The sequence below is a fragment of the Zootoca vivipara genome, chromosome 10, assembly GCF_963506605.1.
Source record: "Zootoca vivipara chromosome 10, rZooViv1.1, whole genome shotgun sequence".
In the NCBI taxonomy this organism is placed as follows: domain Eukaryota; kingdom Metazoa; phylum Chordata; class Lepidosauria; order Squamata; family Lacertidae; genus Zootoca; species Zootoca vivipara.
The window spans coordinates 34321436-34342845 of record NC_083285.1 but is presented as its reverse complement, the minus strand read 5'-3'; the positions used below and the strand labels follow the sequence as shown (position 1 = coordinate 34342845).

The window sequence follows — 21410 nt, the reverse complement described above, 5'->3', positions numbered from 1 at the left end:
TTTCGAGTCGTTTGCTAAATAACATTTTTGCAAAATTATGATTTATTGTTTCATGACTTGTACGTTGGGAAGGGTGATTAGTCATGCCATCCACATGCCATTTCTTGAACGCTTTTGATTAGATCTATTAACTCTGCTGTTTTTACAGTACAATTCCTATGCATGCTGAGTTGTAAGTAAGTCTCGCTGTGTCCAACAGCGTTTACTCCCTGGTGTGTATGTTTATAGGAGTGCAGTCTCCTATAAACATAAGAAATCATAATAATCATAAGAAAATGATTTTAAAAATGTAAAGAGGCTTAATTTCAATGTGATCATTGTCTTATGCCCTGGTTTTAATTCCTCACCTAGTTGGAGAAAGATTCAGATCCTTCAAATATCCATAAGTGGATATGTTTCACAATGTATGATTGACTGGGGAGATGTCCCAGCCTGTTTGGACAAATTCTCACCTATGAGCACAGCTTTCTGTCTATGGTTTTCTAGGAACTCTATGAAACACTGTGAACTAATTTTTATATACAGTGGTACCTCAGGTTACAAACTCAATTCGTTCCAGAGGTCCGTTCTTAACCTGAAACCGTTCTTAACCTGAGGTACCACTTTAGCTAATGGGGCCTCCTGCTGCCGCCGTGCCGCCAGTGCACAATTTCTGTTCCCATCCCGAGATAATACTTCCGGGTTAGTGGAGTCTGTAACCCGAAGTGTTTGCAACCTGAGGTGTTTTAACCTGAGGTACCACAGTACAGAGTCCGCATACCAACTGATAAAGAGACATGCATATTTTGCCTCTGCTTTAATAGTAAGTTATACCAGGTATAACCATACATAATAACAGTCATCAAACTAAATCAGTCTGGTTCTTTGCAAATATGGCATGCTGCGAACAAAATAATTAGCATGTGTGCACAGATGAAAGTACATGTCTCTTGCTACTTATTGAAATAACCATTGTCAGTCTGCAGTGTGCTATAAAACCCACCTGCCTGATGAGAAGGGATTGCTCCTTCAGGCTGCAATCCTATATAAATGTACACAGAGTAAGTCCTACTGTACTAAATGGGGCTCACTTCTGAGTAGACATACATATAATTACACTGTTAGACTGCATTCACACCATTCATTTATTAAGTCCACTCACCTTCTGTGGTGATGGTATTGCAACCAGGCTACAGGCCAGGCCAGTGATCTGACAAATGGCAGGCCAGATCATCCAGCTGCTAGCGATTGGGCAATCCCGGCAGACTTCAGACAGGTAGGGTTGCCAGACTCAATAGAGGACAGGACTTCTGTGCCTTTAATAGCCCTGTTCTCTTTTGAGTCTTGGAACCTTAAAGAGAAACCAGCAGACCCTTTGCTTGAAAATTAAAGAAAGGGTCTGCTGGTTTCTCTTTAAGGTTTCCAGACTCAAAAGAGAGCAGGGCAATTAAAGGCACAGAAGTCCTGTCCTCTATTGAGTCTGGCAACCCTACAGACAGGTGTTCCCCAGGATTGGCCCAACTGACCAATGAGCGGCACTTGGGCCTGCTCCCAACTCTCTTCTTCAGCCTCCTTCCTCAGATCTCCCACGCCTCCCTTATGTTCACTAGAACAATGGCCCAAAGTATCCTTTGCCAAATTGCTAATTACTTTTCCTGGAATCCATACTGGGAATGTGGGGAACAAGCATGGATGGGCAGAACATTTTTTTGTAGCCGCAAACATGAAAAACAAACTTGTTTGAAATTCACCAGAAATCATTTAGATAGTTCTCAAGAAATCTGAATACCTAAATGACGTATTTGCTCACAGTGAAACATAACATCCAAATGAGCCGAGGCTTGTCTTTGCTCTAAAGCAGGCACATGAAAGCAGAACATTTCAGACTTTTTATAATTTGCCTTTAGCCCTGAAACTATATGAAAAGAGTCCAATTCATTACAGATTTTATAGCTGTTGTCAAGGGATTTACCACCATGAATGTTGAATTATCCTCACAGAGGCACTGTTTATGGACTGGTTATATTTAAAATGCTTCCAAGATGGTCAGCAGTTTGGTGGTTGGAAATCAACCAGATTGATCAAGATTTATTTAGGTACAGTAATTCTTTATTTAATCTTGAGTAGTTATCATAGAATCATAGAAATGTAGAGTTGGAAGGGATCCTGAGGATTATCTGGTCCCACCCCCTGCAATGCTGGAATATGCAGCTTCTTTCCTATACATCAATCAAAGCTACAACCTTGTCATTATCAGCACCAAACTGTAACCAGCTGAGCTATCCATGTTGATAAAAGTTTTGCGATCATGATTTAATAAGGAAATAGGGTGATAGGAATCTAGACACAAGGGTTTTTATGAGCTTTGGACAAAGCTATAATTCTAGAATCTTTCCATATGTTGGAGATAGGAGCACCCTCTAAAATTTCATGAAATAGTTTTATTTGAGGAATTAGCAAATCTTTATAGAATTTATAATACCCACTCACAAAATGTTTTGGGCCCAGCACATTCTTTGTTTTCAGGTGGTTGATAACTTCCTTGATTCCTTTTCTGTCAAAGTTGGGGAGTAACAAAGTTGATAAATATCAGGAAATAAAGTCAGCACTCAGTAGGTTAAATATATGTAAATCCCTAAAATACTTTGTGCTATACTCTGTGTTTCCCTGAGAAGTTGTCGGTGCTTTTAATATAATGAAACATCCAACTTTGTTGTTTAGTTTTTAATTTGTTTCAACTTTCTAATTCATAATAAAGTTGTTTGACATAAAATAATATCTAGTAAATTTAATTCTTTGTGATCAGTTCCTACTAGCTAATAGCATGTCTTTCTCTCTCCTCCTGAAACTGCTGTAGACAAGGGGAGCAAAAGTTGGATGCTGGCCTGGCCAGGACGGTCTTCCTGTTATATCCTCTGGGCTTTACGAGGCTTTACATAATGGGTGACCCTGCGTACACCAATAGCCTGCCTTTCCTTCATCATGGAACTTGAGGTTAGCATTCATGGAGTTCTTAGGCAAATCAAACGGCAAATTATTATTATTATTATTATTATTATTAATGATACCATGCCCATCTGGCTGGGTTTCTTTATTTATATTTATTTGTATGTGTGCCTGCAGACAACCATTATTATTATTATTATTATTATTATTATTATTATTATTATTATTATCCCATATTAAATTGCCGTGCTGGCACTTTGCGATAAATAAGCAGGGTTGGGGTTGCAGTTTGGGAACTCGGTCTCTAAAAGGTTCGCCACCACTGGCTTATACATTTTCTTAGAAGCCAATTGATTACATTGAGTTTGTAATGCATTATTTTTGTAATTTGTTTATCTCCTGCACGCCCCATTTCATTCAGCTCCTTAATGCAGATTCCTTTAAGAGTTGTTTTCATCACCTCCGATTTAATTTTTGTGGAAATAACAGGAGTATCATTTTCCTTGAAATTATTTGTAAGTGCCTGTCTAATTTTCTCTGCACCAGGCCGAGGAGTTAATAACTGAGGATTAACATGCCAGATCAGGGGATTGTGTTTGCAATAAATCTGAAACTGGAGTGTGATCGATAACGTGTATAGGACTGATATTGCATGACTGCAATGATAGCAACAGACTCTCCGACAGCAGGATCCAATTCATGTTACTATGTGATCTGCCTGTAGTCTAGCAGCATATCGAATTGCCACCCCCAGTTGAGGAGTATGCTATATGAAGGTGCAGTTCCACCAAGATCATTGTTCCCACACTCTGAGGCCATTCTCTCTGTTGCAACTTGTCAAATGAAGCAAGTAGCAACCAGAAAGACCCTCTTTGACTGTGTGCCCAACAATGGAACACCCTCTCCACTTGGCACCAACATTTCCTTTTCTCAGGCACCGGACAAACCCTTTCTCATCCTCTCAGGCTTTGAAAAGTATTCCACGCATTTAAAAACTCGACTGCCGCTTTTATTTGCTAGTTGCTTTATTATGGCACTTTTATCGTCATTTTAATTTTGTCGACTGCCCTGGAACCAATTTTGGTAAGGAGTGGTTTATAAATATTTTATACAAACAATAAATAAAAACAAACATCCTGTCGAGGAGAGAACTAGGTGCATATTTCAAAGAAAGCTCAGTCATCATAATAGGCTCACAGGGATGCCAACACCTGGCCTTAAAGGGTTTTCCGTACCTATAATCGCTAGATGGAAGAGACACCCTGGAGCACTGTAATGGGGGAATATATACTTAGTAAACAAAACTTCCTGTCAGACAACTGTCAGAAGCACAGGAACCCTCTCTGGGTCAGGAGGTGGGAACTACAACAGGCACAACCACCTTGCAGTTTGAGGGCCCTAAGCACATTCATCTGACCCTCTGGTGCCCTCCAGATATTTTGAACTCCATCTCATAACCACCAGCTACAGAACTGGGTTCCATTTAGAACATGTGAACTGGTTACCAGTTCATTTCTGGGCCCAATCCAAGGCAAACAACAACAACAACAACAACAACAACAACAACAATTTATTATTTATATCCTGCCCATCTGGCTGGGTTTCCCCAGCCACTCTGGGTGGCTTCCAACAGAAAAATAAAATACAGTAATCTATTAAACATTAAAAGCCTCCCGAAACAGGGCTGCCTTCAGATGTCTTCTAAAAATCTGGTAGCTGTTTTTCTCTTTGCCATCTGATGGGAGGGCGTTGCACAGGGCGGGCGCCACTACTGAGAAGGCCCTCTGCCTGGTTCCCTGCAACTTGGCTTCTCAACGAGGGAACTGCCAGAAGGCCCTCGGTGCTGGACCTCAGTGTCCGGGCAGAATGATGGGGGTGGAGGCTCCTTCAGGTATACTGGACCGAGGCCATTTAGGGCTTTAAAGGTCAGCACCGACACTTTGAATTGTGCTTGGAAATGTACTGGAGCCAATGTAGATCTTTCAAGACCAGTGTTATGTGGTCTTGGCGGCTGCTCCCAGTCACCAGTTTAGCTGCCTCATTCTGGATTAGTTGTAGTTTCCGGGTCACCTTCAAAGGTAGCCCCACTTAGAGCCCATTGCAGTAGTCCAACAAGTTAGGCACCAAACATTTGAAAGAACACCTCCATCCCTACAGATCCTCTCAGGTGTGGGAATCCAAGGCTGTGGCTGTGGGAGAAGCAAGACCCTCTTGGGGTGTTAATGCTGCAACCCTCTCCATCGTAGGCTCAAGTTGTATATATGTGTAACTAAACCATATATCCTAAAGACACCACTGTCCCTCATTCTGAAGGAAAGATGAACCCTGGGTAAGTGCCTGGAACTCTGGAATCTCACACTGCTCAGAGATAGGGGTGGCATGCAACAATAGCAATAATAGTTGCTGTTGCTGTTGTGGTTTATTACATTTGTACCTCTGTTTTACACATTGCTCCCATTGGGTTGCCACCTGCTTAACATAGTGCTGCTGCAGCAACTTCTCTAAAACTATGAACCATGCCCTCATTTTTGTGCCATTTTAAATATTCCAGACCCACTCTTTGAAGTTTAGATTTCTTTTCTTCTTGCTTCTTTGGCTTTTGACCACTGGAGTTGACCTCTAACTATACTTCCCAGCCTTGGGAATACCCTATAGAGTGGTTATGAACTTAATTCATTCTGGAGGTCTGTTCTTAACCAGAGGCACACTTTTGCTAATGGGGCCTGCCGCCACGCCGCGAGCACGCGATTTCCATTCTCATCCTAGGGCAAAATTCTCAACCCGAGGTACTACTTCCGGGTTAGCGAAGTTTGTAACTCGAATTGTTTGTAACCCGAAGTGTTTGTAACCCGAGGTACCACCACTGTATGTGTGTCTCGGACACAAAGTTTAAGAGCAAAAGAAATAACTTTTCTGTGAATGGCATACCCATTAATATGCCATGGCTTTGAGCCTCTGGAACTGCTGACCAAATGGGATGGACTCAGAGCTGGAATATTCCAACCTTTGTTTGTAAATCTCCCGGGCATAAGCATTCTTGCTAGGTGATACCCAAATGCAAATGGTTTTACTCTCCTCTCCCCTTTTGAACCTAAAGGAGATTATTCATGGCAATTAGCTAGAATTGTTCCACTGAATAACTGAAAGACTTGAATGGATCCACTGAGCTGCTCAAGTTGTGGACTTCTGTGCTCAGTATCAATTTCACAGTTTTTGCTGAATTACAGAAGCGGCACCGCCATCTGTACAAATGTTGGGCAAGATCACAACAATTTGGGGTGACATCTCTCCCAAATGGACATAATCACACTCCCGATTGGTGTTGGTGGCAGGGCACCTGTGGGCGTGCCCACTCCGGGTGTGTGTGTGCTTCTGCCACCTGAAGCAGTGGCCTCACCCTGCCTAATGCCTGGGGTGGCTCCCACATTAGTGGTGGATTTACACTGGAAAGTCTACATACCACACCACTTTATTCCTTGTTCTGTGATCCTTTTCCCAAAGTTAATGCCCCATTGTCATCTGGAGGAGCACTCTTGCACTATTGCACAACAAAAGTGAGACCAAAGCTCCTGGAATGTTTGTGGCGTAAAAATTACATGATTTCAGCAGAAAGCTGAACAGGGTATGCACTGACTGGGAATGAAAGCAGTATGTCCTCTCTGAAACTTTTGCAGGTGCAAAGAGTCTTGAATGCATCAAACCACCCCAGTACTATCATGACTGCAAATTATCGTGAATGCACAATATATTGGCATCCAGAAGGGTCCATAGGAAAGCTGTCTTATCTTAATTTTAAAAAAATTATTGGTCCATCTAGTTCAGTATTGTCCACACTGACTGGCAGCAGCTCTTCAGGGTATATGGACAGGCTACATTCCCAGCCCTGCCTGGAGATGCCAGGGATTGAACCTGACTCCTGAGACCTTCTACATGCAAAGCAGATGCTCTGCTTCTGGGCCGCAGCCCTCTTTCAAAAGCTAGAAATCTTGAGCTGGACATGTGTTGAATGGATTGACCGTACCTTGGTCCCAACAGAGGTTTACTTGAACCTGAGAGCTTGGTTAAGACTACTTTGGGTATTTATGTCAGGAATGAGATTGAGATCACAGATTTCCTCATTTGTAGTACAGCTTCTTAGACACCATGCTACACCACTTTCTGTTCTGCAGGAGTAATTGGCTAATTGTACAAATGTCAGATAAGCTGTAGCTGTCATAATGTTACCTTTTATCTTTGTAATAAGAGAAACCTAGGACCATAATGTAAAGCTGCCTGTTGAAACAATCTGCCTATAATATTGTAAGTCAGACAAAGAAAGAGGGGAAAGGGAGGGGGAAGTAAGTTAATGTGTATTGGAGAAATTCCCAGCTGCGGAATGAGGTTTCTGTGCCAAGAAAAGACTGGCAGGCATTTCAGGTGGTTGAGAAATATTTGTCACCATTGAATGGTGCGGAAATTCCCCTCCCGTTGAATTAAGCCCCAGGTTTGAGGTATCAGTAGAAAGCTTTCTATGGAGATATGAAACAAGGACAGCTGTGCAATTGTCAAGTTTACGGGGTCTTTTCTTTTCTTTTCTTTTTGTCTCCTCTCCTCTCCTCCCCTCTCCCCTCCCCTCTCCTCTGTCTCTTCGTTTTGTAGTCACAGTTTAGTGCCATGGGATTAACTGAAAGTTTGTAGGGTATTCCCAAACCTGCTGGTAATAGATAATCCATGGAATGAGTTCCAACATTGTTCCATGAAGGTTAGTGTAACTACAATACTGGGCACCATTCTTTTCTTGCAATCTTTGCCACAATGACACAATGAACCTCTTAATGCAAACAACAGGTCCCTATTTCCCTAGTCGCCCAACGTCTTCCTTTCTCTGCATCAAAATATTAACTTCCTTCCCAATTTGTTTTTTTTTTTACCCACCCTTCATCATGAGGACCCAGGGAAGGTCACAACAGCTTAACGCTGCCATACTAATTTCAGTAGAAACAAATGAACTATCAAGACAATATGGTGGTTCCTAGAAATATCTCTCTCTGGTGTCAAAGGTCAAAGTAATGAGGTGCTTCTGAACATCAGTTGCTGGAATACACAGGAGGGGAGAAGTTAATGTGCCAGTTCCAGGATGCTCGACTACAAGCCCTTTTAAAATGTGGGAGTTTGGGCGGGGTGGGGGTGGTATTGGGTTGTTGTTGTTGTTGTTTTGATTTTATATTTTGTGGTTTTATATTTTGATTTTATTCTGTGAACTGCCCTGAGACCTGTGGATATAGAGTGGTATATTCTTATTCTTTTATTCTTATTCTTATATGGGCCAGGGGCCTGATACAGCAGGCTGCTCTTATGTATCTTCAGCATTTGATGAAGAACTACATCCAGTAATGAGGTGCCAGGCCATGGATTACGGAATGGCGTGGAGAATGCCCTCCCCCTATTCAAAACATTCATGGATAAGTCCAGCCATTAAAAACAAATGCATTTGTAAAAGAAATCAGCAGCGAAAACATTGGAAAAGGACAACAGTATGGAGTTGTCACACCACTATAACCAAGAAAACCTTAAGAAAACAAGGACACTTAAAAAAAAGAATAAATATGAAATCCTGAACTAGATAGGCTGATTGAGATAGACCAGGCATCCCCAAACTGCGGCCCTCCAGAGGTTTTGGCCTACAACTCCCATGATCCCTAGCTAACAGGACCAGTGGTCAGGGATGATGGGAATTGTAGTCCAAAACATCTGGAGGGCCAAAGTTTGGGGATGCCTGAGATAGACACTATAGTGGGATGAAGAATGCTGCTGGCACCCATTCATGGCTGTTTCACAATTCACAGACATTTGACAAGGAAAACTCTTCCTTCTCTATGGGGGAGGCGAGAGGAGGAAAATATAGTTTGTGGTTAGAGCATCACAGTTGACTTCCAACTTACTATCTTCATGCAAATTATGTTGTTATTATTTTTCATTATTTTTCACTTGTCAGTGAGCAAAGCAGCCCATAATGTTAAAAAGGCAGAATGTGCCTCATAACCCTCCCCATTCCGTCGATGAGAGAGTAACAGGAGAAAAGAATTGGGATTCTAATTTAAAGCTTTTTGCACAGTTCCTGCACTAAAGGACTCTGTTAAAGTGTCAGAAAAAATAAGAACACCAACAAAGCATATGAGAGAAGATAGTAAAACATACCCAAAAATATCAAAGCTGCCTTCTAACTCTTTATGCTGTGATGTGCATAAGAAGATGCACAACACCCTCATTTGATGGGTTTTTACACCTGTTCGTAGTCCTGTATATCTCATTTCCACACTGCCTCTCACAGGTAATTTCAGTTCCTGTCAATCTGCTGCCATCTCCCCTAGAGTTGATGGGGATAACAGTGAGATCCTGTGTGGGCTGGATGCATAATACACAGCTGGTTTGCCTGCTTTTTTGACACCTGGGCTCAGAGGGAAAGATGACTTTCTTGTTCAGGGGTACTTTAGATTTGTGCCACAAAGCTGACTTGGGAGCTTTGTGTGTCCATATTTTCATTCCATAAATGTTTACATTGCATTTAGAGCCGAGTTGAAATTTCTCGGGGGAGTTTAAAAAAAAAAAAAACTAATAATAATAAAATGTATGAGAATCTTCTTTTTCTCACCACCCACCTACAAAAACAAGCAAACAAACCTGCAGACATGTTGCCAAATACTCTCTAAATATTTTTGTGTCAACTGTCATTCTTCTCTATGATGCTCTGTAATAACATTAGATCTGGCACTGTGGAAAATGAAAAATGCTTGCCACACTACCAGTCCAGTAAGGCAGTGTTTCTCAACCAGTGTGCCTCCATATGTTTTGGGACTACAACTCCCATCATTCCTGACCACTGGTCTTGCTAGCTGGGGATGATGGGAGTTGTAGTCCCAAAACATCTGGAGGCACACTGGTTGAGAAACACTGCAGTAAGGTACAGTCACCATGGTTCTTTTTGATTTTTCTCAGGGGTTGACAAGGCCTGTTTAGTTTAGTTAGTGAACAGCTAGTTTTCATTCAAATTGGCCATTGAAAACATTGATAATTTGATATTTATCTTCTGCTTGGACTACTGCAATTTGATATTTATCTCCCGCTTGTACTACTGCAATGCGCTCTACGTGGGGCTACCTTTGAAGGTGACCCGGAAACTACAACTAATCCAGGATGCGGCAGATAGACTGGTGACTGGGAATGGCCGCCGAGAAAGATGTACATTGGCTCCCAGTACGTTTCCGAGCACAGTTCAAAGTGTTGGTGTTGACCTTTAAAGCCCTAAATTGCCTCGGTCCAGTATACCTGAATGAGCGTCTCCACCCCCATCGTTCAGCCCGGACACTGAGGTCCAGCTTTGAGGGCCTTCTGGCGGTTCCCTCATTGCAAGAAGCCAAGTTGCAGGGAACCAGGCAGAGGGCCTTCTCGGTAGTGGCACCTGCCCTGTGGAACGCCCTCCCATCAGATGTCAAAGAGAAAAACAGCTACCAGATTTTTAGAAGACATCTGAAGGCAGCCCTGTTTAGAGAGGCTTTTAATCTTTAATTGATTCTTTTATTCTTCTGTTGGAAGCTGCCCAGAGTGGCTGGGGAAACCCAGCCAGATGGGCGGGGTATAAATAAATTATTATTATTATTATTATTATTATTATTATTATTATTATTATTAGAGTTTGTTTTCCTCTTCCTTCACCATCCATTTTCCTTTTGTGACATGTCTTTTTAGATTGTCTTATTTTTATTTATTTGTAAGCTGTTCTTAGAGCTTTTCAAATGAAGAGCTGGTTGCAGGTGCTTTGATGGAATGGGGGGGGGGAAATCACATATACTTGATAAATACTTGAATAGCATGCATAGAAGCTGCAGGCATGTCCTTTCTTTTCCATTCCACTGCTGTCATGTTGGAAGTACCAGGCTATGTGAGAAGATTCAGCAAGGTGCCTGCCTCCCACACTAGTGTTGACCCCCATGATGCTTGGGAAGTGCTGGCATGGAGAGATGCTACATTGCTATGTTGTTGTGGCAGTACAAGAAATACAAACAAAAGGCTCTCATGTTTCTCAGGAGACACTGGAAGGGACCTTAAAAGTAACTTTGCACTTTAGTAATATCATGTAAATACATACAGGAAGGGTGAATGAACCATTTTTCCTGTATTCAAGTATATAATTAACTTCCGAAGTCAAGACTCTTCTCATATACCTTCCCCAGCGAAAGAAAACATATGCTGTAACAATTTCAAGAGCATACACATTTCCCCATTCCCACTCCTGTTATTTCTATTATTGTCTGATGCTCCTCCCAGGCTGCAATACTAATCACATGTAGAAGGTGGTCCTATTGAATGTAATGGGCCTTACTCTCAGGTAGAGTCAGAATCGCATCCTAACTTGCTTGAGATATCTTTCCCACCACACTGTGTTCAAGGTACAAATACACTCTCCCCTCTCCATATTTTTCTCTCATGGAAAAACCTTCCCCTGTTGAATTTCATCTTGTCATATATTTTCTTCTTACAGGTATGTATCTTACAAGAGTTATACAAAAAAGCAAGTGTAAAAAAAAATTCCTCTCCCCAAAAGTCCACATATAGAACAATATAAACTCCAGCAAAAATAAAAATAAAACAGAACCACAATTTAAGACAAAATTCAAAACTTAGATGACTAGACTATTTAAAAGGCTTTGGAAGGTCTTCACAGAGCTGGTGGCAGGTGATCTTCTCTGGGGAGGCAGAGATACATGCATGTGTCTTCTTTTTCCAGGATACGTCCTCTTTTTCAGGGGTAAAATTTGAGACAAATTGCATTTATTTGCCTTGAATGGCCATCATAGTGTCATAGAGTCCTCTCTCTTTTTTTGCTTTTCAAAATACTGTATGGCAATGCTAAATTGATGCAGCCAGTGGAATCCTATCTGGTAGTTCAGTCAGCAGAGCATGAGACTCTTAATCTCAGAGTCATGGGTTCAAGTCTCATATTGGGCAAACGATTCCTGCATTGCAGGGGGGTGGACTAGATGGCCCTTGTGGTCCCTTGCAACTCTACAATTCTATGATTCTACCCTTTAGTGGTCTGATGCTCTCCACCTTGCTTGCTCACCCCCAACAAACAAACAAAAGTTGGCTTTCCGTTTTGGTTTGTTAAACCCCCTCTGCCCCGCGCTCTAGTTTTACTGATCTTTCTTTCTTTCTTTCTTTCTTTCTTTCTTTCTTTCTTTCTTTCTTTCTTTCTTTCTTTCTTTCTTTCTTTCTTTCTTTCTTTCTTTCTTTCTTTCTTTCTTTCTTTCTTTCTTTCTTTCTTTCTAGTTAGCAGCTCAGAAAGTTTAGCAGCATTGCTCCCCCTCGCCATCGCTCCTGTTCCCCCTTCCACCTCAGGTTTCGCCCTTCCTCTCTCGACACCCATCCCCTCCTCCCGGCTCCCGCCTGTTCCTAAACGCCTCCTTCAAGATCGCGGCTGCTGGGCAGGGCTCCAAAAGAGCAGCAGCAACAAACAAGGAGGCAGGAGTTCAAAGTTAGCAACGGGTTGCACAACTTCGACGCTGGGTGACTATTAACAAGCTGGAGTAGCAGCAGCAGCAACAAGAACGCCAGCGAGACAGCAACGCGCCAGCCAGCCAGCCAGCCAGCCAGAGTTTTCTTCTGGGACCTCTTTGATGTTCTCCTCCTCCTGCCTTTGGGACCTACCATGGCTCCTTTTGGAAGGAATCTCTTAAAGACCCGGCACAAAAATAGGTAAGGGGTTGTTTGGAGATTCTCTTTCCTGTACTTGTTTGATTCACACACAGCCGAGCTTTCTCCTAGAAGACGATCATCTAAAGATTAACGCTTCGGGGAAGGGTGCCTATATAAACTCAAGTCGGGTATATGTCTCTCTCTTTCTCCCCTTTTTTGCACTTTCCACATGCCTATAAATTGGCTTCTCCAACCATGGCTTTTCAATAGGAAGATTCCACCCCACTCTTATCCCTCCCCTCCCCCTTTATAAAAAGGTGCTTGTAAGCGCTCGGATACTGGCGCAGTGCACGACTTTACTACTACTACTACTACTACTATTTCATTTCCTCCTGCAAACTGAACGTGTGAAAGAATGTCCGAGAAAATTCCAGGGTGGGATGACAACGTCCTGGCTAGGAGTGGGAACTAAACACAAACGTTACAGCGCCCCTTATCTGGAAGCAGATAAGTTTCTGCGCGCAGGAGTTGGCTGGCTGCAAACAGCGGGGACTCGCTTGTTCATTGAAGGGGGCGGCTCATGTTTTTGTTCGTGTCCCACCTAAACTTTGCCCAACGTTTGCCTGAAAACTCTCAGGAATCCACTCTCGCTTCTCAGCAGGCTACATTCGCTTTTCAGTGTAAGTTTTGTACTGTGAAGAGAAAGTTTGTTATGTTTGGCGGGCTGTATGATGGTTTGTTGGTTTGTTTTTAGTTTTTTGGGTTTTAATCTGTTCTGAGAGCAGAGTTTGGGATCTATACGATATGGTTCCTAATTCATCGTTAAAATTTGTTACCACTTTTTACTGGGGGTAAGAGTTGGTTCGTTTTGAATAGCCTAGTCTGTCCTAACAAGGGCAGCACTTCATGTCCCCTTTCCTCTTATTTCCAGGGCTCCTATCCCCCCCTACCCCCAATAGCCACACTTGCTTGTACATGTTCTTTCCAATACTGCAAGGAGAAAATTGCATGCTCCAGAATTGTGTAATTATTTTTAACTGCTGGTGTGGCTTTACATCTTTAAGTGTAAGTTTCCTTGGAGTGAACATGATATTTTTTCTGTTGCTTTGGCAATTACAGTGACCTTGAACTTGAGATGGAATAGCTAAAGTGCCCATCGTTGCGCTGGTTTGTGTCCTCCTCATTTCTGTAATTCCGATTTGAGTTCTATTGGGATGTTTTCTATTTTATTTTATTTTATTGGTTTCATTTACATTTGTGTGCCTTGGTCTCTTTAGGACCATGGTCACATTCCATGATAAGGCCAATAATCTGCAATAATATCTCTTTGCCTCTATCAGTATATTATCAGTGGTTATTATTCACAAGTGGCAGGCAAAAATAAATGAGCATGTCTCTGTGTTTGAGAACAATGATTTGTTCATGAGTTTTCTGTTAATGTTAGAAAATGATAGCTGCTTTAGACTGCAAAAGCTATGTACTCTTATGTCGGGTTTTCTTCTGAGCAAATATGCATAGAATTGCAGTGTAAGAAGCTAATCTAAAACTCTACAGTGAACTGCGGTGGTGGTGGGCAAATATATGCAGAAAGTTTCAGAGGCCTACACTTGGATATATTCCTTTCCAATTAAATTACAAAGAAGTGACACATTTTCAGAAGTTTTGGGGGGAGTTTTGTGGGATGGCATTGGGGACTGCAGTCTTTGTTTTCCTTGAAAATTAGTGTTAGTCCCAAAATCTGCTGTGGTTTTATGACGTTCTTGTTGGACCAGTGGGGTAGGGGTGGAGGGTAAATCTTGGCACAATAACAAAGGGCAAAATCTGGAAAGTAAACAAAGGCACCCTTTCTTGCACTACAGTACTGGAACCAGAGGACAATTGTCTACAGCTTGCTCCTGGTGGAGATCAGTGTCTGATAATTTAAAGGCTGCCAAGACAGATGAAAAACGGATGTTTTGTAAATCTGTAAAGTTGTGATGAGATAGGAATCATTTCCCTGAGTAGTTGCTGCCTTTTCAAACCTAAGTAAAATCTTGCCCTAAGTCGGATCTGTCCATCAAAGTTTTAATTGGTACAGTAAGCTTGGAAATAGATTTTTCTTTTTCTTTTTGTTCCTGGCTCTGCTACTTTTGAACAAATAGTGCCAGCTAGTCCTTGTGGTTTGGGACATGCAAGTACTCATAATGCACTCATTTGTAATCCACAGAAGTGCTGTGAGGCCCATTGTTTCCAGTTCTGGGGAACTCAATAGACATCTCATAATTCCACATGAATGTCCATAGAAATACATTTGAAATTATTAACAACTATCCAAGAAATATATTTTTAAGCCCCACAGAGTTACGTGAGTGCCATCCATATTTTATCTCTGATTTATCATCCTATTCTAACATGCTTGTATATTAAAAAGTCCCATTCATCTGAATGACTTCAGTGAAGTTTAGGCAGGAGTTCTAAACATCCTTACATTTCTAGTGGATGTGTGGATCCAGAATTGGCCTCCACAGTCATTTACAGACTCATTGTTAAAACTGTGTTTATGGAAGACAATCTTACTCAGCTATGAGTGATTGCCAAAGAAGAAGAAGACATTTCTAGTATATATGTTTCAGCTTAGTCAAGCAAAGATGATGGTGATTTATTAAATTTCTGTACAACCCTTCATTTGAAAGTCACAGGGCAGTTTACAACATCAAAACACAAAAATACATACCATAATAACAAACAAAAACAGTGGGAACCCTCCCTCCCCCAGTTTAAAAGGCAATATATTGTTTAGTTAGCCAAAGAGGTCAAGATTATTTGAAGCAGATGGAAGCAGAGTTTTCCTGTTGAGAGCAAATGGACCATTTATTCAGTTTCTAAGCAGTGGACAGAAACATCCTCTTGAAAAGGAAGAACACAGGGTAGAAGAAACTGACTTATATTGAGTCAGACCATTTGGTCTATCTAAACATATTCTGACAAACACTGCCTGGCAGTGGCTCTCCAGGATTTCATGCAGGGATCCCTCCCAGCCCTACTTGGAGATGCTGGGAATTGAAGGTGGGACCTTCTGAATGCAAAGTAGGGTGTTTTACCACTCAGCTACAGCTTGCAAGCAGGATAAAATGTCCTTTGGGGGTGATGGTGTTGGGTGACAGGCCAAGTTCTACAATGAAGGTGGAAGAAGAAGAAGAAGAAGAAGAAGAAGAAGAAGAAGAAGAAGAAGAAGAAGAAGAAGAAGAAGAAGAGTTTGGATTTGATATCCCGCTTTATCACTACCTGAAGGAGTCTCAAAGCGCCTAACAATCTCCTTTTCCTTCCTCCCCCACAACAAACACTCTGTGAGGTGAGTGGGGCTGAGAAACTTCAGAGAAGTGTGACTAGCCCAAGGTCACCCAGCAGCTGCATGTGGAGGAGCGGAGACCCGAACCCAGTCCCCCAGATTATGTGTCTACTGCTCTTAACCACTACACCACACTGGATATATTTAAAAGAGGCAACAAAGAGGCTGTTTTCAAATACAGGTATTTGAAGGACTGCCACATGGGGGGTGCAGCAAACTTGCCTTCTGTTGCTCAAGAGGGTAGAACCTACACCAACATTTTCAAAATAAAAGAAAGAGGGTTTTGAGTAAATACAGTATTAGAGTTTTCTGATTGTATGAGGTGCTCGACAGTGGAACAAGGATCAACTTTCATTTGAGGTTTTCATGCAGAAGCTGGATGGTGACCTTTCTGGGATGCTGTGGCAGCAGATTTGACTAGATGACCATTGGAATTCCTAAGATTCTATGAAGGCAACATATTTTCCCCTGTTCTGTGGTCCCATGACACCTGGTGTTCAACAATGTACCCTTTGTGATCATGGGGATCCATTTAGTTATCTTCACTAATATAGACAATATTTTTGTCACCACAAGTAATAGGGGGAACTAAGGAGAATTTTGTGCTTAGTCAAAAAATCGACATTTTTCCTGCTGCTTGTTCAGAATTTGCAGCACGGTATTCCAATTGTGCTGAAGATGGTAGAGGCATAGTCACTAATCCTATAGAGAGAGGATAAAGGATCCACAGAGTACTGTGCTACCTGGAAACTATGTACAGTATACCCAAACAAGCAGGAATGAAGAATTGAGTTTGGGGCAGATCATCTTTGGAGAGTTACAGTTCGAGTTACTGTGGTTGTTGTGGCCATTGGCCTTATGTGAAAGCAATGATCATGTTCACGTTTTGAAAATATAATTTGGCAGACATGTGCACTTTCAAATTTGTTGCACTTCTAGAAGGCTTGGGTGGATGCAGTGGTCCATAACTAGAGCTCTTTCAGAAAAGAGGGGTGATCATTTCAATGCGACCAGTGCCAATTTGCCATTGCATCAAATGGATTGGTAGAGCAAGTAGGTTTTCGCCTTTCCCAGAAGTGTGTGATGATGTGCCATGGCCAGCTTGTTTGATCCATTGGGGCTTGTCTTCCTGAATGTGTTCCTTACCCTGAAGGCTGTGCTGGTCATCCGTATCTCTTGCTGTCTTTTTCTGCCATGCTGTAATCTGGATGATGACAGGCTGCATTCTCCTCTTCTTGCAAAGAGCTAATCTTTTAGGAATGTTTCGACTGCGGAGGAGGAGGATACCTTAGCAGAGGGGGATTGCACATGAGAACATTATATTATGTGTGTTTTTCAACATATTATACAGTTTCTTTTTTTTTTAAAAAAAATCTCTATGTGAGTCTCAATCGTATAATTTTAATATATTGTTCATGCAAGTTTTGCTAACCCGGTAGGGGATAAAGTATAAATATAAATGATTGACCAAAGTGAAATTTTGTGATTGTGTTATAAATGTTTTTCAGTTATAAACTAAAAAATAATAATGTGTGGCCATTTTTTCAATGTAGATCTATAAACAACAAAGCCAGGTCTATCAAGCTAAGGTTGTTATTATTATTAAATAATAATAATAATAATAATAATAATAATAATACAAGCAAACATACCCATTTTGCCAGTTCTTAAATATGTTAAAGACAAACCATCACTCTCACACAACCTTCATAATGGGTTATAAAGGAAATTTACATTCATAACTTTATCCACAAAATGGTTCTGGTCCTACAGCTTAGCCTGCTCTACAGCTTAGTCGGCTTAAACCATTACTACGCTCATAAGTTTCATCCACTGTAGCCAAAAGGGGAGAAAGTTAAAGCTGTTTTTAGATTCCCCCATTATAGTGAGCGGGAGAGCAGAGCTTCATTTTATAGAGAGTGGCTCAGAAACTTAAACATTGATTGGATTCATTAGAACACAGCGTGGTTGGAACTCAGAAATCTATCTTTCTTTTTAATGCTCAGATACGAGGTGACTTTGGGTCATCTTTATACTGTACACTGCTACTATGTAGCATCCTAGTATGCTGTTACCATGTAGCCAAAATTGAGAAGCAATAGGAAGGTATCAGTATGCTCAGAGGAACCCCCAATATTTGTTCAAGGACATCTTACACAGGATAGACAGGCACTGGCGGCTGAGAGGGAGGAAGGAAGAGGGAGGCTGCCTACAAGCACATTTACTTGCACACTTGCTGTTATCAGTTTATTTAGTACGTTTTTTATAGCTCAGTGCTGCACACATGATTGTCTCACCCTGCCACTAATTGATCCTTACAACAATCCTGTGTAGTGGTTAAGCTAGGAGTTGGTGCTTGGCCTGAGCTAATCCTGCAAGCCTCATGGCACAACAGGGATTTGAATCCAAGCCTCGTTGGTCCTAGTCTATCACTCGAACCCAGACTTGCCCACTTGACCATTGTCCATGCTGACTAAGGTTGAGGAGTGTTGTTGCCCAGTAACATCTGAAGGACATCAGGTTGGAGAAGGTTGCTCTAACTATACTTCACTTTCTCTCATTGCACACATATGCAGTCACAGAAGAGAAGGGGCGGGCGGGGAATAGTGCCTTTTACAGGTTAGGCTATCTTTGCAACAAGCTGTTATGCCAGTTATCCTAGGACGAGTCTGGGGTACCTGTAGCCCTCCATATGCTGCCAATCAACTCCTATCAGGTTGTTTGGGGCTGATATCCAACAATATCTGTAGGCCTACAAGCTCACCGTGTCTTTTTAAGGGGAAAACCAACACAGCTTTATTACAGCCCTATCTTTCTTAAATTCAAAATAGGTATGATGTTATTGTTATCCATCATTCTGAGATGAAAGTAGTACTGAATGTTTTGTGAGTGCGATTCTTATCCACACAAACTTGTGAAAAAGCTCCACTTAACAGAAGCCCAAATTATATGTTCCAAATTTTTGCATAGAAAGATAGACAAATGCTGGGCAACTGGCAATATACTTCCATGCATCTGATGAGGTGGGCTCTAGTCCATTAAAGCTCATGCCACAATACTTCTACTAATTTTTAAGGTACCATAAAATTCTTCTCGCATTAACATGAATGCTACAATATTGGGTCCATTTGCTCTACTCACAGCATGCATTCAGCATAACTTCTGTGTCCACATGCTCTCAGCCCTATATGAGTATCAATCTAACCCAATTTTCCTCTTTCTCTGGCTTAGGAAGTATTACATACCTGTATAATACCATTAGTCATGCAATCTACTCCACTAGAAAGAAATTGTTGCCTGCTTTCCAAAAGCAGTCGATAATTAACTCTTAATGCACAAATACCTGTGCTTTCTTTGCCACCGAGAGAAAACTCTTTCTGACGCTTAAATCAGTAAATTCCCAGAGATTGCTAAGAAATGCTTGCCAGCGAGCAATCTGATCCAGCGCATGCTTGCTCAGAAGTAAGTCATCCAAACAGCATACTAACATGCCTGCCATCACATCATATTAATTCTGCATTTCCCTAGTAACCTTTAATTAAAGAAGGCAGGCAGGCATCATTGTCTCTGCCAATAGCAACCAATGCAGTGAAGCAGAGGTGGGGAAACTGAGTTCCAAAGCTGTAGCCGTTATAAAGATTCTTCAGAGGAATGCAGAGTGTACATGCATACTCCTGTTTGCAAATCTGAGACATTCTCTTTCAGTGATCCCTGTCAAACCTACATATTGCGGACTCACAGCATACCCTCCAACTCCTGGATTGAAAAATCCGGGATCAGCGGCGGTGCGGCACTGGAAGTCGCTTCTACGCACATGCGTAGAAGCGACTTCCAGTGCCGGCGCCGCCTGATTTCCGGTGCCCAGACATGGGCAGAGTGGCACCGGAAGTCGCTTCTACGCATGTCCAGACATGCGTAGAAGCGACTTCTGGTGCTGGGCTGCCTGTGTCTGCATGTCTGGGCACCAGAAATCGCATGTCCAGACATGCTCAGACAGCCGGGAGCCGGGACATGACCACCGGCAGGAGCTTTACGGGATATTTACGGGATATAATCAATTCGGGATAACAGCGGGAAACAGCAACAAAATACGGGGGTTTCCCATGAAAAACAGGAGACTTGGCAGCTATGACTCACAGGTTCTTGCACACATGGGTTATGCCAGAGTTGGTTGAGCCAGCAGGTACAATTCCACTCCCCTTGTTCTGCATGCATGTCAAAACACATAGGGACATAGGAAGCTTTCTTATATCAAGCAAGACTGTTGGTCTATCAAACTCAATACTGTCTCCAGTGACTGGCAGTGGCACTCTTGGGTTTCATACAGAAGTCTTTCTCCATCATGCTTGCAGGGATTCTATTTATTTATTTCATAAAATTTGTATACCACTTGATTTGGTTTTTTTAAAAAAAACCCACTTAAAGTGGTTTACAAAAAATATATATGAAACAATTACATTAGCAATAAGAAGAATTAACAACAAAAATGTAAAACTTCCAAAAAATTAAAACGGCAATAGACTAAAAGCAGATTAAAACTTGCATCAACTTTGTAAACATATGAGTAGACTTGTCTACACAAGAATGTTTTAGCAGGCACCAAAAAGCATACAGTACCATGAAGATTCCTGCCTGATATCAATAGGCAGGGAGTTCCAAAGTCTGATCCTGGGACCTTTTGCATGCAAAACATGTGTTCCTTCCCAAATGGAGTCCTTAACGCACAATGTCTCTGGAAACCATGCTCGGTTTTCCATTTCATTGGCTGCCACTTCGCGAGAATACTCTTGAATGCAATGCCCTATGAGAATTTAACAGTAGTGGCTGGTGGCCATTAGGACTGGTGGTGCAGAAGGCAGAAATGCCAATAGTAGGTGCCTGAGCCAATGATGGCAGACTGAGGTTGGTAGGGCAGTGCCCCATCAGTCCTAATGGACAAGCCTGCATTGGTGTTTAGCTAAAGCATGCACAGGATCAGACTGCTAGTTAGCAAAAAAATTCTAGCAATATCTGGATTCTTACTCATTTACCCAGGAAGAGTTTTCTTTCAATGGCAAAGCACAAATACCTTTCTCTGCAACAGTTAATTATCTACCACTTTAGAAAGGCAGGCAACAATTTCATTCCGGCAGGCTAAATTACATGACTAATGGACTCGAGCATAATACTGCATAATCTGGAGAAAGAGAAAGAGCTGGCTTGGATAGAAGCTAATAAAACACTTACTCAGAAATAATCCCATGAGTTAAGAAACCACAGTTTTCTTGTAGGGGAAGTACAGCATATTGTATATGAAGCCTGTAGAAAGAACAGATAGCACTTCTAAACTTCTCAGACACTTCTTTAGAAATGAATGTTTAATGGCAGTTGTGAAGAGTGGCTAGAGGTCAAAACAGTTTCAGATGGCTAGTAGGATTGCTTCACTTGAGATTTTCAATATAGGTCACTTCATACAGTGAGAAGGAGTAGGAGATATTGTTGTTGA

At 41.8% G+C, this 21410-nt stretch overlaps 1 protein-coding gene across 2 annotated transcripts in view; it reads left to right on the top strand.

Annotated features, from left to right (window-relative positions):
* Positions 1-12415: 12415 nt before the first annotated feature.
* RASSF9 (Ras association domain family member 9) overlaps positions 12416-21410 on the top strand; it is a 42414-nt gene continuing 33419 nt past the window's right edge. Inside the window, exon 1 of one of the 2 annotated variants that reach the window (XM_060279690.1) lies at positions 12416-13277. Coding sequence is in view for 1 of the 2 variants with exons in the window: in XM_035127989.2 (XP_034983880.1) it covers positions 12611-12657 (47 nt within the window). In the remaining variant the exon portion in view is untranslated. The remainder of the gene's footprint in view (positions 13278-21410) is intronic. The other variant, XM_035127989.2, reaches the window with a different exon arrangement.